General features: G+C 39.1%; 1 protein-coding gene across 7 annotated transcripts in view; it reads right to left on the bottom strand.

Annotated features, from left to right (window-relative positions):
- ELAVL2 (ELAV like RNA binding protein 2) overlaps window positions 1–17265 on the bottom strand; it is a 90649-nt gene that overhangs the window by 45105 nt on the left and 28279 nt on the right. For 5 of the 7 annotated variants that reach the window (XM_030005392.2, XM_030005387.2, XM_030005389.2 and 2 more), the window contains one exon: window positions 1063–1153. The exons of 1 other annotated variant lie outside the window; for it this stretch is intronic. In XM_030005392.2, the coding sequence (XP_029861252.1) occupies window positions 1063–1134 (72 nt within the window). In that variant the 5' untranslated portion in view covers window positions 1135–1153. Of the gene's footprint in view, window positions 1–1062; window positions 1154–2928; window positions 4450–17265 lie in introns of those variants that run through there. One more of the 7 variants, XM_030005388.2, reaches the window with a different exon arrangement.

A 17265-nucleotide genomic window follows, 5' to 3' on the forward strand; every position in this document is an offset into this window, starting at 1 on the left:
TCTATTAAGAACATTTAATATAAAAATGCAATCTAGTTTTCCTGAGGAGCTACAACTGGAACAACATTTTCTTCCCTTGTGACAAACTCCAAGGGGTAACCTGCTCCTGCCACTGTGATGAAACAAGTCTGCTAAAGAGATGAGAAAGCAGATGATCCCAACTGAGATATACTAGTGTTTTGAGAAGTAGTTTATCTGGCAGACTTAGTAGCCACAAATGCTGTGCTCTGACTGAGGCTCTCTAGGATTGCTTTCTTCCCCCCCCTTTCTTAAATTTAAAGTGCTCATTGATCAAAATTAGCAGGATTTAGCAAGGACAACAAACAATCCTCGCTTAATTGCACATTTATTTTCATGTTCAGGTGGCAATAACGAGATCCTAAGCCAACATTCAAGTGAACAGCTGCAGTAGCCTGTGTGTGCTGAAATTACAGCATTTCTCAGCTATAGAACCATCTGCTCTGAATAAAGTGATACTAATATGTTTTACAAATAATGCATATTCCACTGATAGGTTGAATACAACTGTTCATAAAACACAAAGCAGATCTTCAGCAGTTACTAAATATTTTCCACCCAGAAAAATAGTTGGAGATAAATTTACAGTTTTCAAACAATTTCTTAGAATAAGACTTGTAAATATACTTTTAAAGTAGTAATCAAAAATACACAGTATACAGGTTTTTAAAGTTACTGCAGTTTAGTATTCAGACCATACCAAAACCATTTTAGTACAATACTACTCTTCAATTATCCACCGGGCTTTTTGAATTAGTACTATAATTGACATTAGAAAGGCAAGCCACTGCAGTTAATTTCTACAGGAGATCACCATATTATGGAAAAAGTTGTCATGGTACACCAGTGTGCTTCAGGCTCTCACTGAATAGGGACACAACCTACAGCCTGTAACAAAACGTAGAGGAGAGTTAACATACAGGAGAGTTAAGGTAGAGGAGAGGAGTTAACATTCCAAATGTGAGATTAAAGAGTTTGGTATGGCCTCAGCACTATTAACATGTAAAAAAGTAGCCTACAGAATTTAAGAAAAATCCCACAGACCCCAGTCCAAGGCTCTGCTGCCCACGAACCACTTCTAAGCAGAGAAGCCACATCACACAGTCTGACTGCCATGTTAGTTTGGAGTTGCCGTCTGCAATATGGACACAAAAAGTACCGTACGTTAGATTAGCAAGATAATGCAACAAATCAGTTTGTACAAATTTACAGTAATTGCATTTATATTCCCAGCATGTCCATGCAGTGTGGCTTAACTGGATTTGAGGCAATTCCAATCTAATATTTCCAAATTCCGTCCTAAAGTTTGGGGTTTTTTTTTTACAGGAAATAAGATGCTTATTTTTAAGGAGATTTAAAAGATAATGCAGTCTAGTTCCCCCTGCATCTATGCTGGAAACTACCTCCAGAACCACACCATGACTAAAAGGAACTATACCACAAAACAAATTTTTAAATCTTCAAGACTTAAGTAAAAGGAAAGAAAATGCAGTGAGTTGATTTTCCATTAGCATGTAAGATGACCATGCACCATTGAAAAACAGCTCCCCTTACACGCCTTTCCCAACACACAAAAAATACACAAGACAACAAACTACTTTGCTAGAATCCAGTCTGTTCTTAAAATCCTAGGGTTTAAAAATCAAGTAAATTAAGGTTTTGCACAAGACAGATCAGTAAATTTCCTTGCAATAGCTGTTTAGGAGTACCACTGGACATACAAGTAGCAGCAGACTTAAGGATTTCTCAAGTGGAATAACTGGAGCAAAATATGCAAGAGTTCCTCATAAGGGTATTTTTGTCCCCAAGCACATTGTTGCTTGTTTTTAAATATAACATCATTGCAAACCCAGTTGGATTTGAATTGAGTAGTGCTAGGATACCACAAAAGCTAATGGGCCATTCGTAGATGATTACAAGTGGTCCAGATGTTAAACATAATTGCAATACTGACACAAATAGAAGACTCTTGACTGTTGCCACAGCTTGAGACTGGTATAAATGCAAGAAACCCTTCTTGCCTCTGGTTAGCAGATTAGGCAAGTCTAAACTTGATAAAAAAACCCAAGGACTCAGATTTTGGAAGGCTGCTGCATCCAGGGTTTATGAACATATACTTCAAAACTTTTCCTGTTTTAAAACAGTGTAAGTTAGTCTTCATTTCAATTTGCTACCAAAGTCCATATGGTTAGCTGACTTCATGCCTGGTCTTTATTTCTAACTGAGGTTGATAAACACCTTTAATCACCTCTTTTTATGCACAATACTGAGGCTTCGGCATCAGCTGAAAGCTTGGAAGCCATTCTCTCTGGTCTCCACCCAAACCCAATACTAACAACTGCACTTCTGAAGCTCTCCATTTTATACAGCCAAGTATGTTTGATAAACTGCTTATTACATGAACAAAAGCTTAAAGTCTCAACTGACTTCTTTTAAGTCCAGACAAGCTTTATTAAAGAGACTGCATTAAAGTAGCAGTCTACAAAACTGTCCTACAGAGGCTCTAGTGATGTGAGTAAGACTTGGATCTCTATGGCTCTCAGCAAAGCAGCATGACCAACAACAGATCATTTGCTTCCTGTGAGCCATGGGCTGCATAGGACAGCTTACTTGTGCACACAGGACTTCATTGTACTTGCTACAGAGACATCAACATGCCCTCAAGCATCGCAGCACTTTTCAAAAAAGCAAAGAGCACCTCTCATTTGCAGTGCTTCCAGTTTGCATAACACATCTGTCTTCACTGAAGTGCTCCACAAGGTACTTGCAGCAATGTACAAGTCAGCTCTCTGCCGCAGCATTATGTCTCAAAACCAAAGTTTGCTCTACCAATTCTTTTACCATTTTTATTACTTTCAAAGTTGTACAGAATGCTCTTTCACATCTCATTCAGAGAACTAGAGTTCTTACCCTTTTATTTACACTTCTACCTGACCTGAAAGAAATAAAGGATATAGCTAATTATACCAAAGGAAAAAAAATAGTTTCTTAAAAACCAGTCTCTAGCCTAAACACTGTACTTTAACATTAAACTGGCATATTAATATAGAATTCAAACTGTGAATAGTATCAAAAAAAGTTGTAAAATGCTCAACTACTTAGTAAAATAGTGAACTACTTACTGAAGAATCACTAGTACCATTAAAAAAGCCAATACAGTTTTTGACTATTAGCCTCAGAGACAGTATTAAACTTCAGATTATTAAAATAGCTCAGCAGTTACTGCACTCAAAACCTAAGAAATCCGTAAATTCAGGAAACAGGGCTCTATGCCTATTAAAGAAACGTAAGTTTGTCTTAAAATACATTCAGATTAAGAGAACAATTACGTAACGTTGGAAAAAGAAATCTGCTCTTTCTTTACAGTCCTGAAAGAAAGCAAAACTGAAGACAGTTGTTCAGTTCAGCAAACTGAGTGGTTCCATTTGTTAATATGCAGTACATGGGAGCCATCTACCTTTCAATAAACTTACTTAATTCACCAAGCACAGTAAAGATTTTAAATCCAAACACTCTTAAACACTGTTTGTGGCATTAAGTGAATCCCAGTTTCTAATTAGCAGCACTTCAAGTCATAAGTAAGGTTTGCCTAGCAGAGAAGTAAGTAGGCTTTTCTTTTTTTTAAAGGCCAAATACATCAGAAGTTAAAAAGCCGTATGGTTTATGCGATTAGTTCTGGTTGCCGTAGAACAACTTCCATTACATCAACAGTAGATTTTTATACAAGAGCTTTAAAAAATAAAGCAGAGCTAGAAAGATGAAGACCAGCAAAACAATAGTCACAGTGGTCTACTATTTTCTCTAAAAAACAGGTATTTTTCAACTGCCCATGCTCAGCTAAAAATGGAAGCTGAGGCTGGACCCTGGCAATGTTGAGGCTGAACAAAGGTGAGATGACAAAACAGAAAAGCCTTCAACCACTGTTACTACCTCAGGTGCACATGCTAGGGAGAAACCTTTAGTGCATCACACTTCTGGCCAAAGCCTTTCCTACCACCTGTTTTGATTCATACCTGCGTATCCCTGTCACTGAGGGGAAAAAAACCCCAACTGTTTCACATAGGTTTTATATACAGAATTTACCTCTATTTATAGACACCACACCAAAAATCACTACACAGATGCCTGCCCTGGTTAAGCTATATACTTCTAAATGGTATTATTACATAAAGATGATTACAGAAAAGTCAGCACCCTGAATTTATGTGGCCAGACACCAGATATTAATCACATCTGTCTCCTCTAACAGGTTACCACTGTTCAGAGGCAGCTGAAGCTGCACCATGAGATGCCTCCAGCCTCAAGGGTCACAGATGATACAATGCTCCTGATAAAACCCTAAGAAATGCTAAACATGCTCCTGAAGATCCTCCTGAAGAGTTACACACCAGGAGACTTTCAGAACATGCTTTAGAATTTAGTATTTCCCGTCTTCCCTCTTGGGTAGACAATGTAATGAAAGCACCCAACAATTATGTGGTGCTATTTGGACAAGCAGATGTTACAGATTTCATTTTCATAACACCAGATAGCAGAACAAGCAGAACCCCATGGCTGAGTACAATGTCCTTTATATCTTCCAGATATAAAGGCCTAAACCAGAACTTTAGTCTCAGCTTCTAATAAAGCTATTCTTTTTTTAAATTTTAAATACCCTGTGTGTTTTACAGAGGATTTACACCACTTAGACTCACAACAGTAATGAAGGTTATTTAGCAAGGATAAGCTGTTTGTTGTCTGTGAAGAGTGTTGCTACACACCTTAAAGAAAAAAAAAAATCATTATTTGAGGGCTCAGTAAAAGGCAATAGCCCTGACAACCTAGATGATGAATTTTGGTTTAAAAAAACAGAACTCAGCAAAAAATTTTAATACCTCCAAAATGTATTTACGGGCACAGTTATTTAAATTAGGGTACTACTCCAGGAGAAAACTCACTCAGCCCAAGAGAACCAACCAGTAGATTAACTCTTGATTTATGCAAAGTTATGAGGAAGAACTTTGTGATACAATACACAGACACAAAAAACTCACAGAAAACTTAGAACTATCTTCTGATAATAAGGTGGTCTCAAAACTTCCAAATACCTTACAACATTACTAATGTAAATACAGGCAATGGTAAGACCAGAAAGCAGGAGTCCTATGCAACAATAAAACCCAGCTACACAGCCTAAGGTGGCAGATTAGAAGGGAATTTGTTTCATACTGGTTCTTGTATGAATCCCTAAATAAGTAATATCACTTAACCCTTCCATACCTTGGCCTCAATGGCACAGTGAGAAAGGGAGTGAAGAGATGGAAGATTGATATAAGAGTCACATAGGATGCAAGCAAAAGGACTGTAATTCATCCTTGTGATTGGTGCTGCAAAAGTTAAGTCTGCAGAAGCTTTCAGCAAGGATAAAGAGGCAGCAAGACAGACTTGCCCATTCCAGGTGGGTAATGAGAAGACAAGTGGACAATTGCAGACAGCTGAACAAGAAGCAGCAATCAGTACAGCCATGAATTCTGCTTTCTGGAGGAGCTTGATAGCCCTGGTAACTGCACTAAAAGGACAGAAGGAAGAAAGGGCAAGTTATCTGCTGAATGTAAAAATTTATAGGGAACACTAAGAAAGTATACACAGATTAAAAAGATGTCTCCACACAGTATGCAATGCTTTTGGAAACTCTTAGCATTCCTGCAAAACACCTAAGAACCTATGGGATGCTCTAGACAATGCCATGCTAATGCTGCTAGTGTATGAGGAAAGAAGCCAGCATAAAGATTTGCAAGCAGTTCTGAAAAAATAAACACATGTACAACAAAGTGAGGACATTGCTCGACAATGGAGTAATCCAGAGACCATGCAGGAGTTCTTCTGTCTGACTGCAGTTACTGACTAATCACCTTGTCAGCTGGAGTAAAGAGAGGGAAATGTACAGGGTTATTTAAGTTAGAAACCATACTAGAAATAGCAACTGTAATAGTCTTCTGTAAAGAAAACAAGCACCTGCATTCTGTTAAGTGATCAGTTCAAGTAAGACTCCAATAAAGTAAAACCATTTTTATGTTCCTAATTATTCAGGTCAATTTAGACACATAACCAATTCTCCCTTCACATAACTTACTCCATGAGCAAGACAGTATCAACATGCAGCGTTAATTAGCTTATGCACAGGATGAAATAACACAAAATTATACTCTTCCTCCTTTTCACTGCCCTCTTTCATTTAAAGTTTAAAATCAGCTGAAGGAAAATTATTACTTTTCTTATATTTGAAATCCTAACTAAGTGTCAAGTTGGGCCTGTCTGAACACAGCCAATATTGTTGATGTTCAGCAGGAGTTCCACCAAAACTACCACTGGATCATACAGACAGCTGTTCAGGCCTCAAGTTGTGAACAATTCCAGACTTGATCAATACTTTAAATGAGACCATTGTTTAAAGGCAATTATATGCTCAGAGTTTTCGATATGCTCAGAGTTTTCAACAGCACCCTACCATTCACAAAATCTTGCCAACTAGTTTTTGCTCTTACTCCCTTAAACGCTTGTGCATACTGTGTCCCAGTCTCATGTGCTAGCTCCCAGCCAAGTGCTCTCCAAGGCAATACAATTCTGTCAAAATGCCTGTGTATCCTGCAAGAAGTAACAGTATCTTACTGCAGACTTTTTCCTTCAGCCTTACACATCTGCAGTCCTCTTGAGCCTACCGAGAGTAACAGAAGAAAACAGATTCAATGGGGTGAAAGGGTACAACTTGAGGACTCTTCAAATACAGCATCTTGATAGCTTGAAGCGTTTCAAAGTCAACATCCACTTCTAAACATACAGTGCATGCTCCACTTGAACTGGCTAGGATGCTTACTTCCAATTTTGTAGCATTTATCTCACTATTCCAGTTGGGCTGTGTAAAACTTTTCCCTTTTCACATTGCACTTACATCCTTCTGCCCCACCGGGAATTTCAAAAGCTTAAGTTTTACCAAGCACCATGAAAAGGAAGCAAACCAGGTTAGTCTGACTCTGAAGAGATGCCCAAATTTAAAAACAGAAGTTAGAAAAACAGCTTCTTCCTAATCAAGAAAGCATGTATCAGCTTCAAGGCCACCTACTACTCCCATTTACTCTCCCACTCCTCTACCTGAAGGAGAACATAGCTAAAAGGTTTTGTCACTCATGCATCCAACTTTCCTCAGTGCAATGGAGGGCCCAGCAATGGATGACAGGACTCATCTTCCAGGCTGAAGACAAGGTTAGAGGAACACTTCTGCTCCACTGATCTTTCACAGCAGCACTCCTCTTGCTCACAACTTCCTGGCAAACTGGAGAGATGGTTGGGCCCAAAAGCCAGTAGTATCACAGACACTGCAACAGAGGCATGTGCCAGCAGACCCACTGGGCCATATTTTGAGAACGTGGTATCTCCATCACAGTCCTACCCTTCAAGCCGCAGGATGAATCCTCTCTACCTCCTCCCTTCAGGGGAGGTTTTCGGTCTCTGACAGTAAACTTTGATCTCAAGTGTAGAGTAGGCAAGGAAGAAGTTTCATGACTGAATATCGCTACCCCTTAAACCCTCACATACACAGCTAGTTAGCCAAGCAACCAACATCCTCTACCCCATACAAAGATGGAAAAAAGCAAGCAGCTGAAAGTCAAAAAGCAGCAGCCTCCATGCCTCTCCCCTCCGCCACACCTGTTTTTACAAGTCCTTTCAAAGTGGTGTCAGGCTGGGACAGCAACAGAAAGCCTGCGCACTCATATGCCTCCACTAGCCCAGACCAGTGGCCTAACAGACAGCCATGTCACAAGTTGGAGACAGCATCCTTCTTTTAGCTCTAAAACTGATGACAAGCAAAGCTTACGTGCAACACGAAAAAGTATTCAAACCAAACTAAAGCATGCACCATTACATACACATAGAATCAAGTCATTTTTGCACAGGAAAAATTAATGCTTCCATTAAACCTTCTGGGGAAGAAGGCATCTTCAGTAAGACAAGAGCTCAACTAGCAACACAAGGAAAAAGGCACAGGAGTTTGCCATGAACTCAGCATTACAGCAGATATAATAGCAAACAAACTATCTGAACAGTCCAAGACATGATGTTGTCCAAAATTGCTTCAGTGACCCAGGGTCACATCTTACAGATGCTAAACACTATTGATATACTAAATACCTGCCTTCCCTCACAGCTGAAAGGCTTCAAAGTAGCACGTAAGGCCAAATATACAGATTTCTGGCACCAACTGACTTGACCTGCACAAATTTTTTTTTCCCCGCAGCTGGGCATGAGGGGTCAGAAGAGCAGAAGGAACACTGTTTAAACCAAAACGCTTTCAGTCAGCATTTTCTGCCCTCTTTAGTCAAGAGCAGCTCAGACTTCACTTACAGCCTTATGAGGCTTCCATTACTTCACTTCTTAAAGATTTAAGATCACCCAGAAAGAGTAAAGACATCAACAAGCCATTCTTGTCCAACAATTCATAATGAACTAATATGAAAAAAATATGGCTGAAGAGTTTACTCTGAACACCTATTACAGATAAAGACTAACTATTCAGTCTAAGTACCATTCTTAATGGTCTGAAGTTAATAATCACATGTTTTAGAAAAAATAAGCTTAGACAGCTATGACTCCCCCCCGCCTGCCTCACCAGGAGTAGGAAGTCACTGCAGTTCCATGAATGCAGCACAAAGGCTTCCAGTAGCAGATGAAGAGAACTTCGTTTCTTAATCCTGCTATACCATGAGTAATGAATAATTCAACATAGATACAACATGACAGATCCATATGCTGTACTAAGATGACTTATGTGCAGAAATCTTTATTTCTATAATCCAACTAAAAATGCAGAGAGATGGATACTTAAGAAGTTTTCCTATTTTAAAATAATCTTGCTCTTTCAGTCAGCACAGAAATCTTACCCAAGTCTTAAAGTTTCTAATCTCTGTGGATGGGAATCCCTGCACAAACAAATTCAAAAACAGAGAAACACAGCAGAGAAGATGCCAGAACCCTTTGTTAAATCTAAGAATTGTATACATCATAATTAATACTGATAATCATACTTTCCTATCATTCTGTCCAGAACATATTAAGTCTCTAGGGCCGTTTGGCTTCCATACACTCTAGCTCTTTCCTAACCTTTTGTTCATGGAAAGCTGTATCTAGTTTGTCTTCCACCTCTAGTGTTTTCCAGTACTCCAATTTCCACTAAACTAAATATCCCTAAATTGACTTAAGATACCCTTGTTCCTTACATGGGCTAACCTACACATTTATATTTGGTTCTCATGCTATATTATTTCATGTATTATTCTATGCCAGGTGTTATACCTAAATCTACTAAAACTTCAACCTAATATATTTATGCAGCAGACATTTCTATGTCTAACCCACTAAACATTGTATATACATATTACTGAAATCTAGACCTTTTAACAGCAGGTTCCAGGGTAGGTGATTTTCTTTCAAATTACATTTGAAAAGCTGACTTCACTGTCTTAAGAGATTTATCATTGCATCAAAAAACTGAAGTAATACACCATTTCCGAGTAAAACTAATTATATGCCTAATTCATTAGTGAGAGAAACAGTAGTCACAGAAGTACACCACTGCAACAGAGCTCCCAGATACTCAGAATCATATCTTTCCCAATTATTTTATTCTCCTGTGCACATCTTCAAACTTTAATATCAAAGGAAAATCAAGAGAATTTTTCTACCAAAAAGTTGCTGAGAAGTCTCAAGATAGCATGACAGCAAGAACAAAGCCAGTCCAACAGCACACAGCTCTGAATAAACTTACACTTTCCTGCCCTGTATACCAAGCACTATAAAGTCCACTATGCCCCCAAAACCTCCCTGTAACACACACTATGGGACAAAAAAGAGCCTAGACAGAGAAATCAGACACAGCAGCAACCAGACATGTACTTTGAGAACATCAACAGGTGGAAAATATGATGCTGATGCTATCTCACTTAAGATACTCTTGCTTCCTATATGGACTAACCTGACTACTTTTATTACCATTTCACTACAGCAATGCACCAACTCTGAGGCATGGGAGAAGGGTGCTGCGTGTAAAAGCAGCTACCCAAGTATGAGATCAGGAAGTTAAGACCGTGCTTGTCTCTTAACACCCTTTATAGCAGACCTGTCAAATCACATTATTTGCCATGGCACCCAAAGGCTGACCTCTCAAGTGCTGAAGAATACCTCGAAATAAACCCGATAGTGAACTTCATGCTGTGACATCCCTCTGACATGGAGAGAGGAATCTGTGTTTGGAAGTTTTTGTCTTTGTTTCATAATGAATTACTTCCAAAACAGCAACAAATCCACTTTCACAAGGTGAATGTTATGCTTGGGGAAGGAAGGGGACATCTTGCTAACAAAAGGCATCAGTAAATTAATAAAGGCTGTTGAGAAACAGTATGCATCTTCCCTCCTGGCATTTTTAACTTGCATAAAAGATGACAGTGGTTTGTACTGAACCTCTTAAACTGCAGGGTACTTACACATGCACTTTACCAGCATCAAGTCAAGAATGTGTTTTACTACACCAGAAAAAAAAAAAAAAATCAAAAGTAAGCACTGGAGACATGCTAACAGGTCAAAAGGCTTCAGTGCTATGGAGAAGTCTGAACAAACTGCTGTTGTCAGTATTAAAGACCTTGCTAGTAGCAGATATGGGTTCTCACTGTCCTGTATGATCATAGATTCCCACTAAAAACATACAGGAGTCCCAAACAGTTAAAAAGGCAGACGTTACACTGCTTTAGTAAGTTTTTCTCTGAACTTCCACAGACCCCATTTTCAAAAAAGTGCCATCCAGATTACAATGGAACAGATTCTTCAACAAGTTATAACAGAGGCAGCTCTGAGTTTGAAAAAGGGTTTCATTACATGTCAGCACAGTCTAGCTCTAAAAGAAAGCCTATCAGGAAGAAAAATGTTTACTCCACACTATTCGTTTGGACAGGCTGTTCACTTAAAATGGGGGCAGCAGAGCTTAAGTGTGGGCATTTAAAAGAGCAGCAGGACTAACAACATTAAGACAATCATCCACTTCTGGAAACAAACTCATAGTCAGGATGGCCAAAATTTGAAAGGAGTCGGTTTATACAAGGTACTATATTGTCTCACATCCAGAAGGATTTTTTCCTTCTTCACACTGTAGGTAACCACTGAAAGACATTACATTTTCCTAGTAGTGCCATCATTCCACCTCCTCTCCTGCAACCAAAAAGACAACAAAATACACTGGAACTATCTTCCACCTGTTTCCTAATACACACACCAGCACCTCTAAATCCTGAAGCCCTGGTATCAATGACCCACACATCTCTGCCTGAAAGATCAAAACTGTATTTCACTGTTCCATTATATACGTACAACATTAAAGAACAAGAACATAGGGGTTTTAGGTTATTTTTAAACCACCTCGGATGTCAAAAAGGATGTTCATCTACTTATTTCACTTCTGCAGGCATGTTATACCATTCTACATTAAATGGACCTTTCAGTCAACACTCAACTTTTAACCTTCAGAAGTTTATTCATTGCTTTGTAAAGTTTTTTAGGGAAAGGAGTAGAAAAGTAGGTTCAAGTACACTTCTTAACAACAGCAGTAAGGAAAAAGGAATTTAAACTTTTCTTACTGCAAATCCTGCATGAATACTGTACAAAATGCAAGGTCCCTACAAGTTACCTGCAAGTCAGTTCTGCAAGGCAGTGCCTCAGCTGAAAGATCTGTTAAGTGCTCAGCCTGTGCATAATGGTTAGTGCAAAAGTTTTACTGCTCTTTTACTCAAGGCAGAGAGAACACATCAGGACTAGTTGCCTAAGGCTAGCAGTAGCTTCATGTGCAGTAAACTTGTTAATCTACAGAAAAAAAAAAATCCTTAAAAAGAACATTTGTTTGAGACTCATGACTGCAGAATTTCAGTTAACCATACCAAAGCTCTGGAGCCTGATGTTGCAAAGACTTAAAAAGCCAGTGCATGGTAAGGCTGCAAAAGTTAGTCACAATCCTACAAGTCATTTTAGATGAAGTCCATGCCATCACGAGACACAGGGACAGACAAAAGGAGGGCGAGATCAGGATACCGCAGAAGGAAACATGAAGAGCAGCATCCTGACACTGAGGACCTGCAGTCAAGCATCATTTGACTGATGATGACAAAAGCTTGTAGTACAGTAATTATTTCCAATTTGCAAAAAGTAGACTATTGGTAACTCATCTCCCAAACCTACCACAAACTGCCAGCAGAAAAATACCAGATAGGTTACATATACTAATTATAACCTGTGCCACACAAGTGTATGTAACATTAGATATTGCCTTCTTTACTGCACATCTTGAAAGAACATGAAAGAGCTCTGTAAGGATTATTCTGTTTGTATACAACAGCTTAGTGGAAAATGGACTTAGCATAGGCAAGTATCAAATATTCTCTTACTTCTCTGAGCAGTTTGTGAACTCCTACCAGCAGCAAAATCAACTACTGAAGTAGGGTCTGGCAGGCACATCTCTGAATAACCTCCACTGAAGCTACAAATTCTCAGTAGGTTGCTAGAAGGTTAAACAACTGTAACAGACAGGCTTGAAACAGATACAAGTCAGGTGTTAAGATTAAAATTTGTTCTATTTTTCACTGGTGTAAGATCAAAGTTTTTTACACTTTGTTTTTAACTGAGATCTAAAACAGACCCAGTAGAAAAAAAGATCAAACACAGAATGCTGCCACATCCACCCCTACTAGATTTAGAGAAAATAACTCCCTTTCCTCCTAGATCTGTGGACAATGACAGCAGCTCTCATTCAAAGCCATGACAACTTCATCTAGTTGAAGAAAGAGCTAAAAATGTTTAGGCACAGAAAATGCTTAAACACAGAAAGGTTCTCAAGTAGCTGGGGCTGTCCTCACAATAAAGACATCCCATATGGTAACTATTTTTAGACTGTTAAGTATCAGAGGTTAGAGAAATCACATGGGTGCCTCCAAACTACCAGCTCCTCAACTGATTTTTATCCTCTGCATAAAGAGGCAAGTTGGGATAATTTTTAGAACTAACATAGCTCAAACTCAAAAACTGTGTTCCATAACATTTAAACTTCCATAACTGAACATTCTTTCCAGTAAGTACCTGAAAGGAAAGCAAGCCTGTAACTTTTGACAAAAATACCTAGAGTATTCAGAGCAGATCAGCTGAGTTATATTTAAGCTGGTTCTAATTCACTGCAGCTGCATCTAATGAACCACAAAGAAAAGCTTATTACTACAATAAAAGCAACAGAGCTCAGAGCTCAGTCACTGAACACTCTCCACATTTCCAGCATCCTTCAGTTGGCTGTACTCAGCATCAGCTACTGAATGATCTCTATACCATAGCTAAGCATGTAAAACCAACACAGAAAACAACCCACCCCATTTGTAATCTCTTGGATACATTATCAAGGGCATATCAGACATGGTATGCCATCTGGTATGTTCAGATAGTTGCTGGCAGAAAATGTCTGCATTCCTCAATCCTTGAAGTACTCACCTGTTTTAAACATTGATTTATAGAAGTCCTCCTTGTAAAGATAACTCGTACACAGACTTCAACACAAGAGCTTGTGATCAGCTACACTGAAGTCAGGTGAACAATCCAAGCTGCAGGATTTTCAAGCTCATTTTGCAGCAGGTGACTATGGGTGATCTAAGAATATCAGGTCTTGATGCAACTTGGACAAATTTTGGTTAAGAACAGATCCATGCATTGGTTCAACACCAAAAAAATTTATTTAGGTGTTCCCACACAGAACTATGTAAAACTTTTCATTAAAAAAGCATAAGTGTACAGTACACACTAAGTCTCAGTGACAGGTTACCAAACTCAAGACTTTGGAATACTGTCAGTTCTCTCCACCAAAACAAGGTCCTCTCAAACCTGAGCTTGACAAGTTTATTTGTAACAAGTGGGAGTCATCAACAGGCCTTTGATATACTAGTATGCTTTTATGAAGGTCATTGTTGAAGGTCAAGGTTGCATCAGGAAGTTCACCATACCTCCTCTAAAATTTTACAAGCATTTTTCCAGTCTTACAAAACACTTCTGGTCTTCAGAGTGTCTCCTGACTGAATCATTTAACTCTAAGTTATCCAGTCCCAAACAGAGTATTTTCATAACACATGAAATTCATAATATATCAATCTAAAAACATACTAAGTAATCCAAAGCATTCAAGATTAAGTTAAATGCATTTACTTCATCTTCTGTGTCAGAAAGGGCAAAGGGAAGGGGAGGGATGTGGTGCAGGAGAAGCTTCAGAAGCTACTCAATGTTTTCAGCTTTCATGAAGACTGATCCATACCAGGTGCTTCAAAAAAAACACTGTCTATACAGAAAAAAAATCAGTAAGATTAAAGGTCTCCCATCTCTGGTAACAGGAAAGTGACACTTATGCTGAATACAAAAAACTTCACCAATTTACTCGACAGGTGCACTCCTTGTTTCACAGTAGCATTTAACACATGGAAAGATTCACAAATCCACTGGGGAGACACAGAATGAGGGACGGACAAAAAGCATTTTGTTCCAGCAAGTTTAACAATAAACTACTTTTTGTTTGTGCTACAGAGAGCTTTGAGCTTTCTACCTCATTAGTCAAAGAAAATACACAATAAAGCCAGCATCCTTAAATAAACCCTTCAGAAAGAAGTCAGGTAAACCTCAAGGAAGAGAGGTAGATCAACCACACACCAAGCTGTAGCACACAGCAGCAGTGCCTTTAAACAATTTGCCAGCTGAAAAGACACTAACAGGTATTTCAGAAGTAGGTTAGTATGCTAAGGCACTACAGCCTAAAATTAGGATTGTTTCCGCTAGAAATGCTCTTGTATTTCTCTTCCCTTTAGATTTTTCACACAGTATCAAAAACATTTTATGTCCTATTAATCCAGAATTTCAAAAAATAATCTGTGAGCGCTATCTGTTCAGTGAAACGCTTCTTCATAGCTGACTTACAACACATAGCAAGTATTTCTCCCCCTACCACCCGCCATAGGCTCCCAAAACCAGCAGAAACTGTGTTGCATAGGAAACAGTCTTTGAACAGTAAATCAGAAACTAATATAAAATGGTGGAGAAAAAAACAGAACAAGAACTATCCTTAGTTCCAACATTTTAAAAAACAGTAAGTGGTGCAGTCTCCCAACTGTCACACCAGTCTGTTACATTCTAATTTGCTTATGCAAAGTACAGATTGTTATAGTTCTCTACAGAATCCACTACAGTAAGTGGATTAGCTACACAGACTAACATTATTAGCAAGACTCTTCTCTGAAGCACTAAGAAGAGGTATGACTCCGGGGGTGGATTTTTACATTTATTGAGACAGGTGGCAGAAAAGCAGCAGCAGGAATCTTTCAACAGACCTCAGAAAGGAGTAAGTGGTAGAAGTGATTCAGCTGCCTGAGAGAGCCCACTTGACAAGCAAGTGGAGAAAAGTGGCATCAATTGTTTTGCAAGCCCATCACAATTGGATTACCTGACCCAGAATAAACTGCACCAGTGTAAGCTGTCCTAGCAGATTCTGTTCACCTCAGGGAGCAATCTGCTCCTGGGACTGCTTGTTCCTTCTGGTTTTCAGCAAAGCGTTTGTGATTCAGTGATTCAACACCACCTAATCATGGGATCATGGGAGTCCATTACAGAGGGAAATGTTCTTACTACCACATCCATGAAACAAACTCCTTCACCCCACAAAGCCATGTACCCCCAACAACAGTGCTGCACAAGACTGCAAAACAGGAAAAGAGTATTAGTCAAGTTTTTCTAGCTAAAACAGGTATTCCTGAAAGCTTTTAAAAAAAATGAACTCAGTACCTTAGCATTTTATTATTATTTACAAGAAGTTTCAAGAAGAGAAGGATATCCCAAGTCAAAACTGACATAAAATGTTAAACCCTATCAGTACAAGGTAAGTGATGACAGTGAGAAATGAATAAAATCTTCATCAGGTGAGCTCTAGGATGCTGGGAGCCCTCCATTACACAGTACATTTATTTCCAAGCATTTCATATCTGAATGTTTCGTTTACCCCTTGAAAAAAGCCACCAGTTACCAATCCTTACAGCCTGCTATAGTCAGATGTGTCTCAGCAACTTTTGGGAAACAGCTTTTAGATATACACTAGTCATCTCAAAACTGTTAGTGGTACTGAGTGGTCAATCAAATCACTGCTCCTAGAAAAGAGCATGCCTCCATCCTGTCTGGAAATCCAGATTGTCCACACCATACTTTTTCTCTAGCTAGAGAGCTCTGGGGGGCTTTCTAAGTTTAGCACATCAACTTTGTCTTGTTACTCAGTGAAAAAAGACTAATGTCCTAGTAAGGGACATTAGTGCTTAATCCCAGTGTCTATCAAATGTAGAGCCACCTGCAAAAAGCAGACTTCAACAACAAAAAGACAAACAACTGAATTTGATTAGATAAGATTTCAGAATCTATGCACAGAACAGACAAAACAGACCTGCCCTGGTTTTGGCTGGGATAGAGTTAATCTTCTTTCTAGTGTTATGCTCTGGATTTAGTACGAGAACAGTATTGATAACACACTGATGTTTTAATTGTTGCTTAGTAATTAATGTCCATATGCAGTCAAGGGTTTTTCAGCTTCTCATGCCCAGCCAGAGAGAAAGCTGGAGGGGCACAAGAAGTTGGGAGGGGACACAGCCAGGGCAGCTGACCCAAAGTGGCCAAAGGGGTATTCCATACCATGTGATCTCACGTCTAGTATATAAACTGGGGGGAGTGGGGGTGGGGGGACTGCCGCTCAGGGACTAACTGGGCATCGATTGGCCGGTGGTGAGTAACTGCATTGCGCATCACTTGTTTTGTATATTCCAATTCCTTTATTATTGCCATTTTATTATTTTTATTTTTTATTATTATCATTATTATTTTCTTCCTTCCTGTCCTATTAAACTGTCTTTATCTTGAACGCATGAGTTTTACTTTTTTCTCCAATTCTCTCCCCATCCCACTGGATGGGGGGGGAAGTGAGTGAGCAGCTGTGTGGTGCTTAGTTGCTGGCTAGGGTCCAACCATGACAAGATCTTTTAGCTGCAAGCCTGATTTTACAGACCCTGCCATGTTTCAACTCCCACAGCTGCTCCAGCAGTAACATCCTCTGTTTCCCAAAGTTGAAATTCAGCTCAGTAAAGCACCATATACACCATTCTTAGAATACCTGACCAACTA

The sequence above is a fragment of the Aquila chrysaetos genome, chromosome Z, assembly GCF_900496995.4.
Source record: "Aquila chrysaetos chrysaetos chromosome Z, bAquChr1.4, whole genome shotgun sequence".
Taxonomy (NCBI): Eukaryota; Metazoa; Chordata; class Aves; order Accipitriformes; family Accipitridae; genus Aquila; species Aquila chrysaetos.